Source organism: Triturus cristatus, chromosome 2_2 (genome assembly GCF_964204655.1).
Source record: "Triturus cristatus chromosome 2_2, aTriCri1.1, whole genome shotgun sequence".
Classification (NCBI taxonomy): Eukaryota; Metazoa; Chordata; class Amphibia; order Caudata; family Salamandridae; genus Triturus; species Triturus cristatus.
In genome coordinates, this window is record NC_140582.1 from 1152087039 (window position 1) to 1152105811 (window position 18773).

Below are 18773 nucleotides of genomic sequence, written 5' to 3' on the forward strand. Positions count from 1 at the left end.
GCCCATTGGAGTTGGTGACGGCGATAACGGAGGGTGTGCAAGGAAAGGGGCAGTCCGCATCTCCAACCAGGATAATTACAGACAGGGATTCCTTGTTGGAGAGTGGAGGGTTATCGAGTACTAGTCTCCAGGCTAGCGAACATTCACAATCCCCTAGTATGAATACCCCGCTTAAAATAGCTTCCTGGAATATTGCGGGGCTGAAAAGCAAGGTAGGCCTAGGAGAGTGGGCTGACTTTGCGGACAACCATGATATGTTAATATTTCAGGAAACCTGGCCCTTGATTCTATTTATAGACATGGGTATATTAATTTCTACAAACCCGCCCAGAGGGGTAGAATGGGCAGAGCTTCTGGGGGATTAACTATTTGGGTGAGGCAGGCACTCAGTTATAGGATCAATGAAGTGTTAGTGGATACTCCTGATATTCTTGGGATTATGCTGACGAGTCCCAACCTCCAGGAGACTTTTGTTGTTAACATATATGCTCGCGGACTCCCTGGGGGACGTAGTCCGTTGGTTATTAGAGAATTAGATCACCTCCTTAATAATATCGGTAGGGATAAGTTCGTGGAAGTGGCGGGGGATTTTAATTGTACCTTCGAACCACTCCAATGTGAGGGAATGGACATATTTGCTGAAGAAGATGTGCAATGGAATATCCCTCCCCTCGAACTAAAACCGATTAAGCGAGGGACAGAGGCTGCACTACAATGGATGGGCTTGTGTCTTGAGTGGGGGTTGAGAGCGGTTAATGGCCGATCACATTCCGATAAAGAAGGCCGGGCCACATTTGACAATGGCACCAGTACTAGTCAAATTGTTTATATCTTAATCGGGGTCGAGTACTGGGTGCTATTGGAGGATATGTTAATAATGGCTCGACCTGAGAGCGACCATAACCCGTTAGTGCTTGGTCTAAATCTAAAGGACTGCCTAAGGAGACTAAGTCCGACTGAGTGTGCAACTGCAGAGGCAATTTTAACAAACGACTGTAGAAGGCTTAGGTGGAGCAGGATAGTGGAGGATCCTATGATATTAGACAGAATCTCATTAGAGGTCTCTTCCACTTTATCTGCTTTGCAAGCTCTGGTTGACCCGTTGAACCAATTATCGTATATAATTGATCAGCATGACAAGCTCTTTGGTGTTTTAAAATGTCTTTTTACTACAAGTTTTAAACCCATGAACTTAAAGGTCCCAAAATCAGGAAACAAAATGGTATAATAATTCCTGTAGACAGGCACATACTTACCTGATTAAAGCCTTAAAATCTAGAGATGTTACAGAAATTAGGTTGGCAAGGCTTGCGTATAAAAAGATACAAAGAGAGTCAAGGAGAAAATGGGATGATTTGCATTGGCTGGACTTGTATGAAGCCAGTAAATCAAAGGTCCAGACCAAGTTTTGGCAGATAGTCAAATGGGGTAGTAATCAGGACTGTCAGATCCCGACGAACTTTGTCTCGCCAGAAGTGTGGGTAGAATATTTTGAGCACCAGTTTAGGGGTAGTGAACCAGAAACTGTGAGTGGCTCACCTGCTCTTTCTTTAAGTGAATCACTGATCTGTCCACCTATAGCTTTTGAGAATACTGATGCAGAGTTTGCACTGGGTTTGATTAAAGCAGGTAAAGCCCCTGGCATTGATTGTATCTCGGCCGATTTATTCAAATTTGATTTAATGAATTGGGTCCCTTATATCACTTTTATAGCTAATGCCATTGCAAGTGGTGCCCAAATTCCGGATTCATGGCGTGGGGCGGAAATTTTACCTATATTTAAGAAGGGGGAACGTTCGGCCCCGGAAAATTATCGCCCTATAAGTCTAATAGATTCAATTCAGAAAGTTTTAGCTAGGATGGTGTTGGTCAAAATCCTTGAATGGATGGAGATTGAGAATATATTATCTCCTATGCAAGCAGGATTTAGACCCAGTGTCAGTACAATTGATCAGGTGTTTAGATTCCTTCTTATATATTGGAAGGTGGTGACCTTGGGCGGTGGAACTATTTATGCAGCGTTTGTAGACTTAAAGTCTGCATTCGACCTCGTACCAAGAGAAAAGCTATGGGCTGCCCTAAGGAATATGGGAATGCCGTTAGCACTCCTGGATATAATAATAAGATTACACGAGGCTAACTTTGCCCAGGTGAGATGGGGCAGGCAAGGACAGATAACAGAGAGGTTTCCAGTCACCCGTGGCGTCCGCCAGGGATGTGTCCTCGCACCGACACTGTTTTTGTTATTCATCAACAGGGTCGTGCAGTACTTTGTAGACACTCCCACTGATGCCCCTACTTTAGGTGGTACTAAATTCCCACTTCTCATCTTTGCGGATGATACCCTCATTCTATCTAAGACTCAAAAGGGCCTCCAACTCGCCATAAATAAGTTTGAAGAGTTCTGTAAAGACAACGACCTTCAAGTCAATGTCAGCAAGACAAAATTTATGGTGTTTACTAGAAATAAGCCACAGAAGGGTCATGTTAGGATGAATGGTGTCGAACTAGAACAGGTGGAAGTTATGACATATTTAGGGATTGTACTTGAAAACAAGTTAAGATGGAAACCACAGGTTGATGTCCTGTCATTGAAATTTGCCCAACTTTCTGGTACCTTAATCAAGGAACAAAGAACCTCTACAACCAAAAGGATTGGCCCTGCATTAAGAATCTATAATGCTAAAATAAGTTCAGCAATCCTGTATGGTGCAGATATATGGGGCTCTTCAGACTTGTCCTCCTTGGTTAAAGTTCAAAATAAATTTCTACGTAACCTAATTGGCATGCCCCAATCTAGTCCCTTGAAACCCCTGTTACTAGACCTGGGTTGTCACCCTATTGACAAAGTGGCACGGTTTAGATCCGTTGCTCTGTGGAGAAGGATCTGGTCTGCTACTTTTGCAAAGGAGATATTAGATGTTAGATCTATTTTGGGATCTGCTAACATCCCTTGGTTTAGAAATGTGAGATCGATACTGGTAAACATGGGTCATGAACAGTTCTGGTCGGATCCCGGTAATAGCATTTTTCCTTCAAAAAAGGATTTTAAAGAACAGTACTGGGCGACTATACGTTATCAACATATAGTCCAGACAGATCCCACTTCCCTTTCTGGTAGATTCCTGGAACACAAGCTCACTCCCTCTCTAGAGGAGTATTGGGATGTAATTGTAAAGAGCTGTGATAGAAAACTATACCATCAGTTTAGGGTGGGGTCACTTCCAGTGAGATCCTTTACATCTACATGGCGTGGCCAGACGATGAGTACTGCCCTTGGTGTAGGGATAAAAAAAGAGTCCCTAGGCCATGTATTTTTTGTTTGCCCATCCTATTCAGCCCCCCGAGGAAAATGGCTCAAACCCATCTGTAAAAACATGAAAACTCGGGTGAGCCAGGAGGCATTATGGCTCTTAAGGACTAATACATCGATTCCAGTGGCCATAGCCGTTGCAAAATTTCTGGGCTGGACCTGGATTATTAGCGCCAGTCAACATTGTAATAGCGGCTAAATAGCCCCTTATAACAAGTATATATTTCTAACACGCCTTTAACCGACAACTTTAATACTTTTTAATCCTATTTTATTGTGTATAACATGTTTAACTCCGCTTATTAGTGATGATTTGTGCTAATTAAGTCTTGTATGTAGTTTATTTTATTCTCCCGATCTTTTAACATTATGTGTAATTTTGACATCTGGAGTTTTTAGTCATGAGTGGAATGTTTTATTGCTTGTCTTTTATGATGAAATAATATCGAAATAAAGACGTATGAACTGAATCTAGGGCCCTGAAAGGGATGACCTTAACCCTAGAAACCAGTTCGCAGAATGGGGAGGATGGGTGGGGCGGTAAGGAATCTATCACTAACTAATGTCTCTTACAGATATATCGTTACTGAAGGTAAGTAACTTGTGCATCTGCAAGAGACACGTTAGTGATGCACAAGTTACTTAATTGTGTAACGATATATCTGTAAGAGACATTGGTTAGTGATAGATTCCTTACCTTAGAATATCCCCAGGCGTCAGACTGGATCCGGCAAGTTTTTCGTCAGCAGTTCCCCTGCTAGTCGGTAGGCATCGTTGTGCGGCTCCGCGTACGTCGCTGGCGTCGAAGCCGCCAAGATGACATCGGAGCTACTTAGACGCGCCCATGCGCACGGACGTCAGTTCTGTACACGACTTTTCCGCACCAGGAATGCAGAGTCATGCCAGAGACCGGCTACTAGTGCAACAGAACTAGGGCCGTGAAAGGGATGACCTGAACCCTAGAGAACCTTAGAGAACAGTTCATAGAACGGGGAGGATAGGCGGGCGGTAAAGAATCGATCACTAACCAATGTCTCTTACAGATATATCGTTACACAAGTAAGTAACTTGTGCATCTGAAAGAGACACGTTAGTGATAGATTCCTTACCTTAGAATACATACCCAAGAAATACCAACCCCGGTGGTGGGTCTGCGAACAGGATTACACCAGAAAGTTACGGGAGAACCGAACGGCCAAAGAAGCCGTCTCTCCAGACTTGACTGTCAAGGCAATAGTGCTTAGTGAAAGTATGCAGCGAGACCCAAGTGGCTGCCTGACAGATGTCCTGCAGGGGGACACCGCGTCCCAATGCAGTAGTAGCTGCTGTCGCCCTGGTAGAATGTGTGCGCAGCTTTACCAGAGGCTCCTTTTTAGCCAGATAGCAACGGTTGTGTGCGGTTGAGGTAGAATGAAAGCGCACGTTTTGGGTCCAGACAGTGGAGCCTCTCTTCCTCTCTGGAAGGGTGCGGAGGCGGAAAGAAAGTGGGCAGAGTGACAGTTTGCCCCAGATGAAAGGTAGTGACTACTTTTGGTAGAAAGGAGCGATGTGGCCGAAGCACAACCATTGTCCGGATGAACCGCCAGGAAAGGAGGTTTGCATGAGAGAGCCCGGAGTTCACTCACGCACCTAGCGAAGGTGATAGCCACCAGGAAGACAGTTGTCAAAGTCAATAACCGTAAAGGACAGTTATGAAGAGGATCAAAGGGAGCACACATTAAGTATGTGAGAACCAGTTGCAAGTCCCAGTGAGGCATCACAAAAGGAATAGGAGGGAAAAGGTGAGTAATGCCTTTGAGAAATCTATGGACAACAGCCTGAAAAAGGCTGAAAGGGCAGAGAGGTAGCCCTTAACAGTGCCCACAGCAGAGCCCTGCTGGGCCAAAGAGAGAAGGAACAATAGGACCTCAGAAAGAGGGGCAGAAAGGGGGGTTTACAGCTTTCGCTGTGCACCATGCCACAAATTTGTTCCACTGGCAGGCGTATACAGTTTAGGTGAGGGACGCCTGGCTGCCAGAATCACATTACAAACTTCAGGAGGCAAGTCAAATGGAGTCAACTGTCGCCGCTCAATTCCACGCAAGGAGGTGGAGGCGGGACAGGTTCGGGTGGTGGACCGTCCCCTGTTGCAGCGACAGAAAATCCTCCCGAAGAGGCAGTCGGATCGGAGGATCCACGCTGATGCTTAGTAGCTCGGGATACCAAACTCTTCGAGCCCAGTCCGTGGTCACAAGAATAACTTGGGCGTAGTCGCGTCTGAACTTCTTCAGCAATCTGGGTAGAAGTGGTATAGGCGGAAAGGCGTACAACAGACCGCAACTCCACTCGCGACGAAAAGCGTCTCCGAGCGAGTGCCGCCTTGGAAACTCCAACGCGCAGAACTGCTGACATTGCGCGTTCTGTTTGGTGGTGAATAGATCTAACCAAGGTTCTCCCCATTGCTGAAAGAAACATTGTGCCACCTCCGAGTGAAGATGCCAGTCGTGATCCATGATGCACCGGCGGCTGAGTTTGTCCGCCCCGGCGTGCACAGAACCTGCCAAGTGTTGAACCACCAGTAGAAAGCCCTGGCGGTCCAGACACGTCCAGAGGTGCAGAGCATCCTGACATAGGGTCCTCGACCCCACCCCGCCTCGCTAGTTGTGGTGCTGTCCGAGAACCCCTGCACTACTGTCCTTTTGACCGAGTGAAGGAATGGTTCGAGTGCAAGCAGGATAGCCGTAAGCTCCAACTGATTGATATGGAGCTCGGACTCCGCCGGAGACCAGAGGCCTCTGATCTCCGCCTTCCCCATATGGCAACCCATCCCCGGAGAGACATCTGTTACCACTGTGTGCTCCGGTTGGGGAAGGAAGAGGGATCTGCCGCTGATGGACGCGCTGTTCGGAAAGATAAACCCGAAATCGCGCCGTCTCCAGAACCGCTCCGATGAAGAGGAGCTTCTGAGAGGGAGCCAGATGCGACTTCGGCACATGGATGGCGAACCCCAGCAAATGCAGGAGGTTGGCCGTAGTTTGGAGGTGTGAGATGACTACTCGGGGTGAGCCCGCTGTCAACAGCCAGTAGTCGAGGTAGGGGAAGACTGAAACCCCTGATATGCGCAGATGACCTGCGACCACCGCCTTCACTTCTGTGAACACCCGAGGAGCGCTGGTAAGGCCGAAAGAGAGTACGGTGAACTGAAAGCAGGAGCATTTTGAACTTCTCCTTCCAGAGGAAGCAAATGACGTTCCGAAGCTCTAAGATAGGATGCAGGTCCTTTTCCTTCTTTGGAACCAAGAAGTAGTGGGAGTAACAACCACGACCTACTTGTGTCGGAATGCGCTCGATGGCCCCTTTGGCCAAGAGGGCCGTAACTTCCTGCTGGAGAAGTGCCAAGTGATCCCCCAACATGCGGTGATACTGAGGTGGCATGGCTGGAGGAGTAGACTCGAAGGGGAGGGAGTAGACCCTTCGGACTATCTGTAAAACCCACTTGTCCGAAGTGATGGTGCACCAGTGGGGAGGTGATGGCAAATCATGCCACCCACTGGCATTTGGTGGGCCTGAAACACAGGACTAGGAAGGTTTGGAGGCAGTGGCGGCAGGGGAGGTGGTGGACTGACCCGCCCGCTGGCCCCGTGACCCACCTCGGCGGGTCCCACGTCCGCGGCTGCGCTGAGACTGTTGCTGTGAAGGCCTGTGGCTTTGAAACAAACGTGTTTGGGCGCCTCTTACTTGGCCACGAAAGGAGCAAAAAGCAGAAGCCGAAGGAGTGCACGTGGCCGAAGGACTTGGCCGTAGCCCACGAGTCCTTAAAGCGCTCCAACACATTGTCTGCCTTGTCATCAAAAAGGCGAGTGCCATCAAAAGGCATATCATTCAGAGTATTCTGGACATCCCCAGAAAAGCCAGTTGTCCTCAGCCAGGCGTTACGGCGTAGAATCACTGTCATGGAAATCGCTCTGCCCAGCGAGTCGGGGGTGCCATGGCCATAACGAATCGTGAACTTGGCTGCATCTCTCCCCGCAGCAATAGCTTGGGAAAGCACTGTCCGGGCCTCCTCCGAACACTGAGGCAGCACTTGTGCCACCGTATCCCACACAGAGTGGGAATAACGGCCCAAGAGGCATGCGTTGTTCACAGAACGCAACCCTGAACTGGTGGTAGAGAAAATCTTCTTCCCAAACTGTTCCAATTTCTTGGATTCCCTGTCCGGAGGTGCGGAAGGGAATGCACTTGGGGATTCAGAGGCTTGGACAACCAAGCTCTCAGGGATAGGGTGTTGGGAGAGGAAAATGGGGTCGCCCGGGGCCAGGCGATGGCGTGGGGCCACGTTCCTATCCACAGGAGCCCCTGTGTTGGGCCTGGACCAGGTGCCCAAAAGAATTACTGAAAGTGCGTCATTGAAGGGCAGCAGCGGCTCCGCAGAGGAAGGCGCCGGCCGAAGCACTTCTGTCAGGAGGTTAGTCCTGACGGCCACTGTAGGGAGCTCGAGGTGGAGATCCTCGGCTGCCCTACACAACACCACTGAATAAGTACCACCCTCCTCCGTAGCCACGGTAGAAGGAGACAGTGTGCCAGGTTCTGGAGAAAAATCCAGTCCACCTGCGTCCTCCAATTCCTCTTCCCAGTCCGGGTCTAACTCGCACTGGGCGGCGAGAGGGTCTTCAGACCCCTCCCAGTCCTCCCTGTCCTCCGTAACTTGCTGGGCAGGCGGTAAAGAAGGAGGAGGATGGAGAAAGGGATAGAAATTCCCCATCGGCGTCGATCGACACCGGTCCGGCACCGTCTCCATGTTGGGGTGGAAGCCAGGGGCAGCGTCGGCCGGGGAGCCGGCCGATGCCGGCGGGGGCACCGTGAACATCGGTGGAGGTCGTACAGGGCCAACTGACATCGGCTGGAATCCATGGGGGTCCCTCATCGCCAAGGCCTGAGCCGTCGACGGCATCGGAGCTAGCGACGAAGAAGAAGGGCGCGGACCCAGTCAGACCCGCGGGGCCCAAAGGCGCGCCGGCGGGGCCGATGGGCCAAAGAGGCTGGCCATGGCTGACAGAAATTCCTGCTGCTGGGCTGGAGTCGCTGACGGACCCGGAAAGGGCGGGTAGGCCGTCAGCAACTGCATAGGCTCCCCTGGAGCCACGGAGGTGGTACCACCCTCACCCACAGCTGTGTCGCACGACAGGCTAGGGGAAGTCGAAGAGCGATGTCACTTCTTCGACTTCTTGTGCTTCGCCTTACCTGACCCCGAGTGCGAAGACTTCGTCGACCGATGGTGATGGTGGCTCCACAACTGGTCCCTCGACCTTCCACGGGACCGGTTGGACACTTGAACGGCGTGGGCCATGGGTTTGAATTCATTGCAAAAGTCACGTAACCAAATCACAAATAAATCACAAAGAACAAAGGTTGGCGCGCAGTAAAGGTAATGGAACAAGGTGTTCTTGACAATTTGTGATTTATTTGTGATTTGGTTACGTGACTTTTGCAATGAATTCAAACCCATGACTGATTATGGTACTTTGGCCCACTGGGGCAGTGAAGAGCTTTATAATATAATGGGCAATATTAAGTTGCAAGGTGGCCTGAATACGAGTTGCCAAGTGGCCCTTACTGCGCAATTGTGTTGGTCAGATGTTAAAAATTAAGAATTCAATATTTAGAATCTTTGGGTTTTTACGAACACGTGAATGTATATTGCACATGCACTTGTAATGTGAGCAATTAATCCTACTTTGGTACAAGCAATGCTCTATGATTGTTGTAAAATGATGAATTTAACTAAAAACTACAATTCTATTTTAACTTTTTAGGTTTTGTAGTCCTCACATGACACGGTAACACTTACAGTTAAATTGACGAAAAAACTTTATTGAAATGTTAGTGAGCAAGTCTGCTGGGCAGGCGAAACGCGTCTGACATTAACAGCTGACAATAAAGCAGATTTGACTGAACCACACGACGTCGAATTTCCTTTACTGGATAACTCGATTCGGTTATGCACTCCAAAACCAGATTCATTAAAGGCAAGCAAGCATTCCTCACCTCAGATATTCTCCTTTGCCCCGGTGGGGCAGACGATGGCGTATCCTGCCTCCCACTAGGTGCCCATGATGGTAAGAGTCAGACTACAAGTGTCTAGAGTCTGCGACTGCCGGGAGGTAGTGGACTGGCCAGACCTCTGGCTGCCTGACCCACAAGGTCTGTGGACACCGCATCTTCGGCCGCGCAGAGGCTGGGAAGCTTGTTCGACACGGTGGTAGACCCAAGTGGAAGCCCCTTCCATTGCCATGAACGGAGTGAAAGGCGGATTGGGGATTGCGGGAGGCCATGAAAAGGCACGAGGACCTGGCCGTAGCCCTGCTGTCCTTAAAGCACTTCAGCGCTGAATCTGCCTTGTCTCCGAAGAGACGCGAGCCATCAAAGGGCATGTCCATAAGCGATGCATGGACATCCCCTAAAAAGCTAGTCCTCAGACAGGCGTGGAGCCGTAAGCAGACCCTCGATGAAACCGCTCTCCCCACCGAGTCGTGGTATCCAGTCCACATCAGATGGTTAACATGGCTGCATATCTCCCATCAGCAACCGCTTGGGAGAGGGCCATGGGCAACACCTGCGCATAGCCTGGTAGTAGAAGTCCAAAAGGTACACTGTGTTCAGGAACTGCAGTGCCAGACTGGTGGAAGAGAACATCTTCTTCCCTAAGGTGTTCAGCCTCTTGGATGTCCCATCCATGGGTGATGTAGGGAATGGGCTAGGATTTACGTGGGAGGTGGAGGCTTTGACCACCAACCTCTATGGAGTAGGGTGTTGTGTGAGGAAGTTGGTGTCCCCTAGAGAGCAGCAGTGACAGAGGGCCATCGTCCTGTTCACAGGAGCCCCTGTGCTGGGCTTGGACCAGGTCCCAAGCAGGATGTCTGTAGGGCTCATCAAATGGGAGAAGCAGTGCTGAAGGGGGCACTCCCAGTTGAAGCACTTCCGTCAAGACATTTGATCTTGACAGCCGCAGAGGGCAGGCTAAGGTCCAGGACCTTGGCCACTCTTCTCACCACAAGGCTGGACTGGCTGTAGCAGGCATCCAGCGTTTCCCTGGGAGGCTGGAAGGGTAGGGGCCGGTTTTGTTACTGGGAGCCAGTTTTGCAGCAGTGCTGCATTATAGGTCCTCAGTAACAAATGCTGCAGTGTTTCAAACTTGCACTCCCTCCCACCCCCAGGGGCTGGTCCGAAAAATTTGTTAGGGCTGCTTTGGGTTCCCAGTACAGCCCTGACCACCATTGCAAATTATGATCCTTCCTCCATAGCTACGGAAGGGGGAGAAAGCATGCCAGTATCTGGAGAGGTGTTCAGTCCGCTGGCTTCCGCCAAATCCTCGCACCAGTCTATGTTTGGGCCAAAAGGTTGGTATTCTTCAGGATCCAGTGAGCCCTCCCAATCCTCTCAAAGTCCTAGCCCATAAGAATTGGGCATAGGCTCCGACCTGCAAGGCATGGCTCCAGACGCCATCAGGGACACCCATCCGGATCCGTGTTGGAGGATCAGAATGGGGGCACCACAAGCGTCGGCATCGCGAAAGGTCAAGGTGGGCTCCAAGACTGATCCCGGGACCTTCCTCTTGACCAGGATTGAGACCGTCGCAACGTCATATGCCGCGCAACCAGGAGCTTGAGGGACCACTTGTCTCCTAGGGCTTGAAGCCAGCCTTTCAAGAGGACATTCTTGCCACACTAAGAGAGAAAACTCTCAAAAACCTTTCAAAGTCGAAAAAAGCTACTTCAAAAAGTAGCTGAAGGGGTAGCCCGCCCCAGATCTGTGCTAACTTGTGCACAAAGAAAAGAGAAAATGTCAGCGCGCTGGGGTGGTGCCTATTTAGGCGTCACACACGTCACATTCGACTTGACGCCACCTACTGATGCTCAAGGGTACTGCTCATGAAAAAATTTAAGATACAGTCTGACGACTGGAGATAATTCTAGGTTAAGGAACCTGCGTCTAGAAGTCGCCATCAGATGCGCATTGCACAAAACATGTGCATGGGCTAAAGGTTGCGCAACTCTTCTCCTCACAGCACATCAAGACACGTCAGTCTGAGACTTAGTGATGCAGGATAAAAGAAAGTGTCAGGACTCACTCTCCTCTGGCATCGCAATGGTTAATTAATAAGCTGCATTTTATCAGAGATACATACTGTGTCCATTCTGTAAGAGATGCCAGCACTGTGAATGGTAAATGTGAATTGAGAAACATATGGCAGGGCAGATCCAGGAATTTTGTGCCAAATTGGAAAATCTAAGCATCTGCAAACTGCTGTGGTTTGACCCAAAATGTGATGACCATTTGACTTAATGAGTTGTTGAAGATGCCAGATGCAAATAATCCAATGGCGGAAGAGGGCTGACCCTAAGCTATACCTAATGCACGGTAAGGTTTAAGGCATTTGGATAGGAAGTAGGCTGCTACTCTTTGAAGGGGCTTTATATACTGGTGGGCTTTAACCGAGCACTGAAGTAGTGTTAGATAAAGAGATACTAAATTGGGCATGGAAACTAAAGTACTTATAAGGGAACAATCAACCCTAATCTGTTCCCGAAGAAAGTTACTATTATGTTTTAAAAAAAAAACTGAAAATAGAACCACTATTGACACAAGTTTTACATTTTTAAATATATTGTAAATGATTGTTAATTTTGTTCGAAACTTTATTTTGTGTTAAGCACTCTCATTTGCAAAGATACTAAGAATAAAATCAAACTCAAATGACATCACATGAAACATAAGCAATGCTCCGAAACTTACATGAATATTTTTAATCTCCTGCAGGGATAGCATTCCTCTTGTTCTAAGGGGTCTTCTCTGTGGCCTCTGTTTGAGAACGATCATATTAGTACAGACTGTACAGAAAAGCAGCACAAAGATTTGCACACTTCTACGCCATCAATAATCAGTGAGAATTAGGTTAATTCTAAACAGTGACCATCCTGTAATAATTACTGGATTTAACACACTAATTTGCAGTGAACATTTTTCTCTGCAGTGGATCACATCAACGCACAGAGAATTTGACCATTAAAATTTCACAGTTTCAGTTATAATCTTATCCAACAGATGAATTATCCAACCGTACAGAAAAAAGGTTGACTGGGTTTGGGATACTCTTATTAATGAGCAACTATGTGATAGTGAGTTGCTGTGTAATACACAGTCCTTGTTAAAGAAGAATAAGTTACTTGTATGTCAAATTGTATGATGAATAAGCTCTCGTCTGGTAGTTAATTTCCTATCAGGGCAGTAAATAGGTTACAGAGACACCAGCCTTATATTCATAGGTGTGAGAAAGCTGGGTGTGTTATATGTTGAGGTTGTGAAAGCTCACCATGTTATACACGTACTGTAGGAAAGTGCCCCTTGTTGACAGTCCCGCTCACTTTTTGCCTGATATTTGCTGCAATTTTGACAGAAGTGCACTGGGTTATTGATAACCAGGTGCCCAGTGTCATATCTCTTTCCCTAAAACTGTACAATTATTCCCCGATTGGCCATACCTTTAGAACCCTGTAAGTGCCTAGTAGATGGTACCCCTGGTGCCTAGGGTATGGGTACTAAAGAGGGTTCCTAAGGGCTTCAGCATGTATTGTGCCAGAATATGCCTCCTTATCCCGCATTCTTTTTTTCCGCAGGGAATCACAATGCGGTTGTTACAACGACCGCGTTGTGATTCCGCATACCATTACTCCGCAAGTCGGAACAACGACTTGCGGAAGGGGGGGAGGGGCGCTGGATGTTGGAATAGTATAATTTACTATTCCAACTTCAGTGTGTGCGGACAGTAGGGAAGGTGTTGGATTTTAAATCCAACACCTTCACCCCCCCCCTCCGCAAGTCGTTGTTCCGACTTGCGGAGTAATGGTATGCGGAATCACAAATCGGTCGTTATAACGACTGCGTTGTGATTCCCTGCAGAAAAAAAGTTTTCTTATAAAGGTTGTTTACCATGGTGCGACCATAAGGGACCCCTCACCACACTCATGCAAGCTGCCATTGCAGGCGGCATGACATGGTGCAGACAAAAGTGAAAACATGACGTATGAGTTACTTACCTTCAGTAACGATGTATCTGGTAGAGACGTTGTCTTGCCGCAGATTCCTTAACTTAGAATATCCCCAGACGTCAGACTAGATCCGGAAAACTTTTTGCAGCAGCACCTCTGCACGCCGGGGGACGGCGCCCCACGACCCTGCCCTGACGTCGTCCACGTACGTGACATCAGCGAGGTCATATAAGTCCCTCCCGGCGCGCGGACGTCAGTTTTCTTTGGAGAAACTTTTCCACGGTACAACGCCGAGCCACCAACAAAACTGTGAAAGTATGGGAACAGTGTGCGAGGGATGAAAAATCTGGAAACCAAATAAGGCGGATGGTGCAAAGCACCATCATAAAAGAAGGTATCAGACACTGCGCCGATGCAGCGCCAAAACGCCTTCGGTTGGCGCCGACCCTGCCCTGTCCGGCACCGAGTCGCCTCCATCCGGCGCCGAGTCGGCCCCATCTGGCGCCGATTCCACGTCAAGCTCTGCTTCCGAAGAAGGGGATGGCGCCGGAGCCGGGGAGGCAAGCCTCCGGCGCCGCACCGGTGCCAACTCAGTCTCAACCATTACAGGCTCTGACTCCGTAGTAAAAAGCGGAGTTGGAGCAGGGGAGGCGAGTTTACGGCGCCGTACCCAGCTCCAAGCAAGCGGCCGCCTGTCCGGAAGGCCAAGGTGTGCTCGAAGCAAGGCTTTGAGCACCAGCAACCACCTGCGACGCCACAGGGAGCCCCATGGAACTATGCGGCATGGCACGGGTGCTATGGGTCGTAGAGGGGGACTCAGCCGGGCCGCACCCGGACGGCACCATATCTCCTTCGTCCCTGGAGGACAAGGGCTTATTTGGCGCCGGGGGCGAACCCACCAGCGAGTCCGTCGGGGACATCGTAAGTATCGGAGGCCCCGAGGACGCCCCATGGACAGGAGAGGACCCAAGGGAGGCCTGCAGAGCCGCGGCATATGACTCCCGGGGGCGCGCGTACGGAGGGCTCCGGGAACTAGTGCCCCCGACAGCAGACAGAAGTGAGATCGAGGACCTCGGCGACATGCGCTGCGACTTACCCATAAGGGGCGAACGACGTCTCCGGGCCTCAGAGGGCGACCGATGCCGCAACTGGAAACCAGAGGGGCCTGCCGGCGACGAGGATGGGAACAATTCAACGTTAAGGAATCTGCGGCTAGTAGTCTCTATCAGATACAAAAAAACAATTTGGATAGCAAGGATCTTAAACATTACCTTCCAATTTTGCTGCTCCCACTTTCAGGTAAGATCCTCGAGAAACACCTGAACGACCATTTGATGGAATTTGCGAAAGAGCATGTATGTCTGGACAATTCCCAGTTCGGCTTCAGAAAACATCATGGAACTGAAATGGCATTAATCTCAGCCATGGACTGTATTAGGAAGTTAGTGGATGAGGGACAAGACCCTGTGTGGGTACTTTTAGACCTACCCGCATCCTTTGATACCATCTCTGCCTTGCTACTGATTGAACACCTTCAAGATATGTGTATCAGACAATAGGCTCTGGCTCTTCTGCCCACTTTCCTCATAGAAAGGCGTCCACTCCTGGGCACCCCCAAGGTGGAGGCCAGGCATCCTTAGCGTTGTGGGGGCCGTTGTGGAGATTAAGCAAGCTATTGCCCAGAGTTGCAGAGTGGGACTCCATGATTGGAATGGCACCGAGGCGAGAATTATCAGGTCCGTGGAATTTTTGAGCCCAAGACCCGCAGAGGCGGGGAATTGAACCCTGGTCCCGGGCTAGACCTCTGCATCAGGGTCTGCCGCTCTAATCATTGAGCCACACTTCTCCACACTTCTCTCTGTAAGTCTCTCCACTGGCTGACACCATTCGGACCTATGGGATGTATGCGATTTCCTATGCTGACGACACACAGATCACTGTGTCAATGCCTAAGAACTCTGCCAACACCGCTGATAACTTCTAACAATGCATGTCGTCAGTCGCCGACTGGATGGGACGGAATTTTGGAAGCTAAACAGTGATAAAACCGAAATACACCTCTTTGGGATGCCAACATCATGCTGGAATCGTTACGTACCAGTCCTGTTCCAGTCGAGAAGGGAAAAAATGTCAGTGTCATTTGAGACACCGAACTCACACTTAATGGCCAGGCTAATCGCACTGTAGTGACCTGCTTTTGGTTTATAAGGATACTTATGAAAATATTCCCTTTTATCCCATTGCCGGCACGAAAGCGGGTCGCATTAGCCCTGGTCATGTCCAGCAGAAACTTCAGGTGGCGCCAAATGGGCTTGCCAGAGCGATCCTTGATATTCCGAGATGCCAATCAGCTGCTGCTGGGCTGTGTGATCTCCATTGGCTCACCATCAGAAAAATCATTATGTCTGTATGGTATCTGTACTGTGCACAAGGCCCTTCATCTCACTAGCCCTGTTGGGATTAAAGAGATGTTTCAATGGTACACTTCAGCAAGAAACCTTCGCAAAACACACCGGAATTTAGTCTCTGTGCATAGGACTCGAAAGAAGAAATGAGGAGGCAGAGTCTTCTCGGTTGCTGCAGGCAGACTTTGGAAGTCTCTTCTGAAGTGCCTTACAACGGCCACAGTGCGGCTGCCTTTTAGAAAGACACTTAAGACCTGGCTCAACACTATATAGGCAGCGTTGTCCCCTATTATTCCATATGGTGGGTTTATGGACGTGGACGATCGGCTACAACGCTTTGATCAAATCAAACCACTAGTATGCTGACTGACTGGTACAGTCCGGCCTGCCACTGCAGACGTCCTTCTGACCCCTATGAGGTGAGAGCTCTGCTCTCAGAAGTCAGAAACAAGGCAGCTCTGGCAGGTGTATACACCCCCTGTAAACGGGATGGCTAGTGTAGGAAGCTGGCTCCGTCTATACTATACTAAAGTAAGGTATAGTGTGCACAGAGTCCAGGGAGTCCCCAGAGGTATAGCAGAGGCTAAATTAGGTATGTACTAACAGCTCTCTTTGTGGTAGAGTGGGCAAGAAGTTAGGCTTATCCAGGGGCTGTGTTAAGCATTTACAGTAATCACTCAATCAAGGACTCGTTACACACACTCGGAGACAGAATCCAGACCAATTGGGTAAGTATAAAAAAGATATACTTATGTTTTTATTTTAGAACCAAGCAGGACTTGGCACAGGTAAGTGAAATATACTTTCAAACGCAAGACTTTCCAAGGAAGTGCAGTTGTGGTTAAATTTGCAATGTTTACACGTTTGTATACACTTTAGAAACAGTTTAAATTGCATAGAAAGTACTCTTGATTACTTTTGCAGTACTTTTGATTACATCGACTACTCGGGTGACATGCCTATATATCACACTGGGGATACTACAATACAAAGTAAGCAAGACTTTTTCAGGTTTAAGATAGTTACTTTTCTTCCATACAAAACGAACAAGTTACTTACTTTCGGTAACACTTTTTCTGGTGGATACAGTATCTGCCTGTGGATTCCTCACCTTATGAATATTTCCTGCGCCAGCAATCCGCTGAATTTTTTCCAAGCTCTCCACGCCGACGAGGACGCCGGCTCCGCTCGCGACTCCGCATGATGTCACTGCAGCCATAAGAGAGCCTCGTCGGCGTGATGACATCAGTTCCACCCACTTTTTTCACGCCTCCGAGGCGAACAGGTGGACCGACAACAGATGCACAAGTTACTACTTGTGTAACGATATATCTGTAAGAGACATTAGTTAGTGATAGATTCCTTACCTTAGAATATCCCCAGGCGTCAGACTGGATCCAGAAAGATTTGCTAGCAGTACCCCTGCGCATCAGCAGGTGGCGTCGTAAGCGCCGAGATGACGTCACGGAGACTACTTAGGCGCCACCCATGCGCGCCGACGTCAGTTCTGTACACGACTTTCCGCGCCAGGAACGAAGAGCCATGCAAGAAACTGACCACTGGTGCCAAGAAACTAGGGCCCTGAAAGGGATGACCTTAACCCTAGAATCAGTTCGCAGAACGGGGAGGATGGGTGGGGCGGTAAGGAATCTATCACTAACTAATGTCTCTTACAGATATATCGTTACACAAGTAGTAACTTGTACATCTGAAAGAGACACGTTAGTGATAGATTCCTTACCTTAGAATAGATACCCCAGCAATACGAACCCCGGTGGTGGGTCTGCGAACAGGATTACACCAGAAAGTCACAGAGAACAGAACCGTCAAAGAAGCTGTCTCCCCGGACTTGACTGTCAAGACAGTAATGCTTGGTAAACGTGTGCAGTGAGGCCCATGTAGTTGCCTGACAAATGTTCTGCAAGAGAACGCCGCGTCCCAAAGCAGTAGAGGCTGCCGTCGCCCTGGTAGAATGGGAACGCAGCCCCACAGCAGGCTCCTTCTTAGCAACGAGTAACATACTTTGACGCACAGAACAAACCACCGAGAGATGGTCCGTTTGTGCCCGGCCCAACCTTTTTTCGCACCCATGTAGTCAACAAAGAGCTAGTCATCCACCCGGAATCGCTGTGTGCGCTTCAGATAGAACGAGAGCGCACGTTTTGGGTCCAGACGGTGGAGCCTCTCTTCCTCTTTTGAAGGATGCGGAAAGAAGGTTGGCAAAGTGATGGTCTGGGCGTGACAACCTTTGGCAAAAAAGAAGGACGGGTCCTTAAAACCACCTTGTCCGGATGAACAGAAAGGAAAGGAGGCTTGGAAAAAAGAGCCTGGAGCTCACTCTTCTGGCAGAGGTGATAGCTACCATGAAAGCCGTCTTAAGAGTGAGAAGACGCAAAGGACAGGTATGAAGGGGCTCGAACAGAAGGACTTCGGAAAGAGGTGCAGAAAGGGGGTCCACAGCCTTAGCTGTGCACCATGCCAGAAACTTGTTCCACCTGCAGGCGTATACAGTCTTAGTGGAGGGACGCCTGGCTGCCAGAATGACATCACAGACTTCGGGAGGAAGATCGAAAGCTGTCAACTGTCGCCGCTCAATCTCCAAGCATGGAGGTGGAAGCTGGACAGATTCAGGTGGAGGACCGTCCCCTGCTGCTGCGACAGAAGATCCTCCCGAAGAGGTAGTCGGATCGGGGGATCAATCGCCATGCTGAGTAGCTCGGGATACCAGTATCTTCGTGCCCAATCCGGAGCCACAAGGATGACTTGGGCCCGGTCGCGCCGAATCTTCTTCAGCACTCTGGGCAGAAGTGGTATAGGCGGAAAGGCATACAACAGACCGCAACTCCACTCGTGCCGAAAAGCGTCTCCGAGCGAGTGCCGCCTTGGAAATTCCAACGTGCAGAACTGCTGACATTGCACGTTCTCTTCGGTGGCGAATAGATCTAACCAAGGTTCTCCCCAGTGCTGAAAGAGACTGTGTGCCACCTCCGAGTGAAGACGCCATTCGTGATCCAAAATGCACCTGCGGCT

The 18773-nt window shown here is 49.3% G+C and overlaps 1 protein-coding gene across 1 annotated transcript in view; it reads right to left on the reverse strand.

The window, feature by feature from the left end:
- Positions 1-18773, reverse strand: part of DNAAF9 (dynein axonemal assembly factor 9) — a 1049036-nt gene that overhangs the window by 104110 nt on the left and 926153 nt on the right. Inside the window, exon 35 of the mRNA XM_085642690.1 lies at positions 12086-12151. Within this exon, the coding sequence (XP_085498816.1) occupies positions 12086-12151 (66 nt within the window). The remainder of the gene's footprint in view (positions 1-12085; positions 12152-18773) is intronic.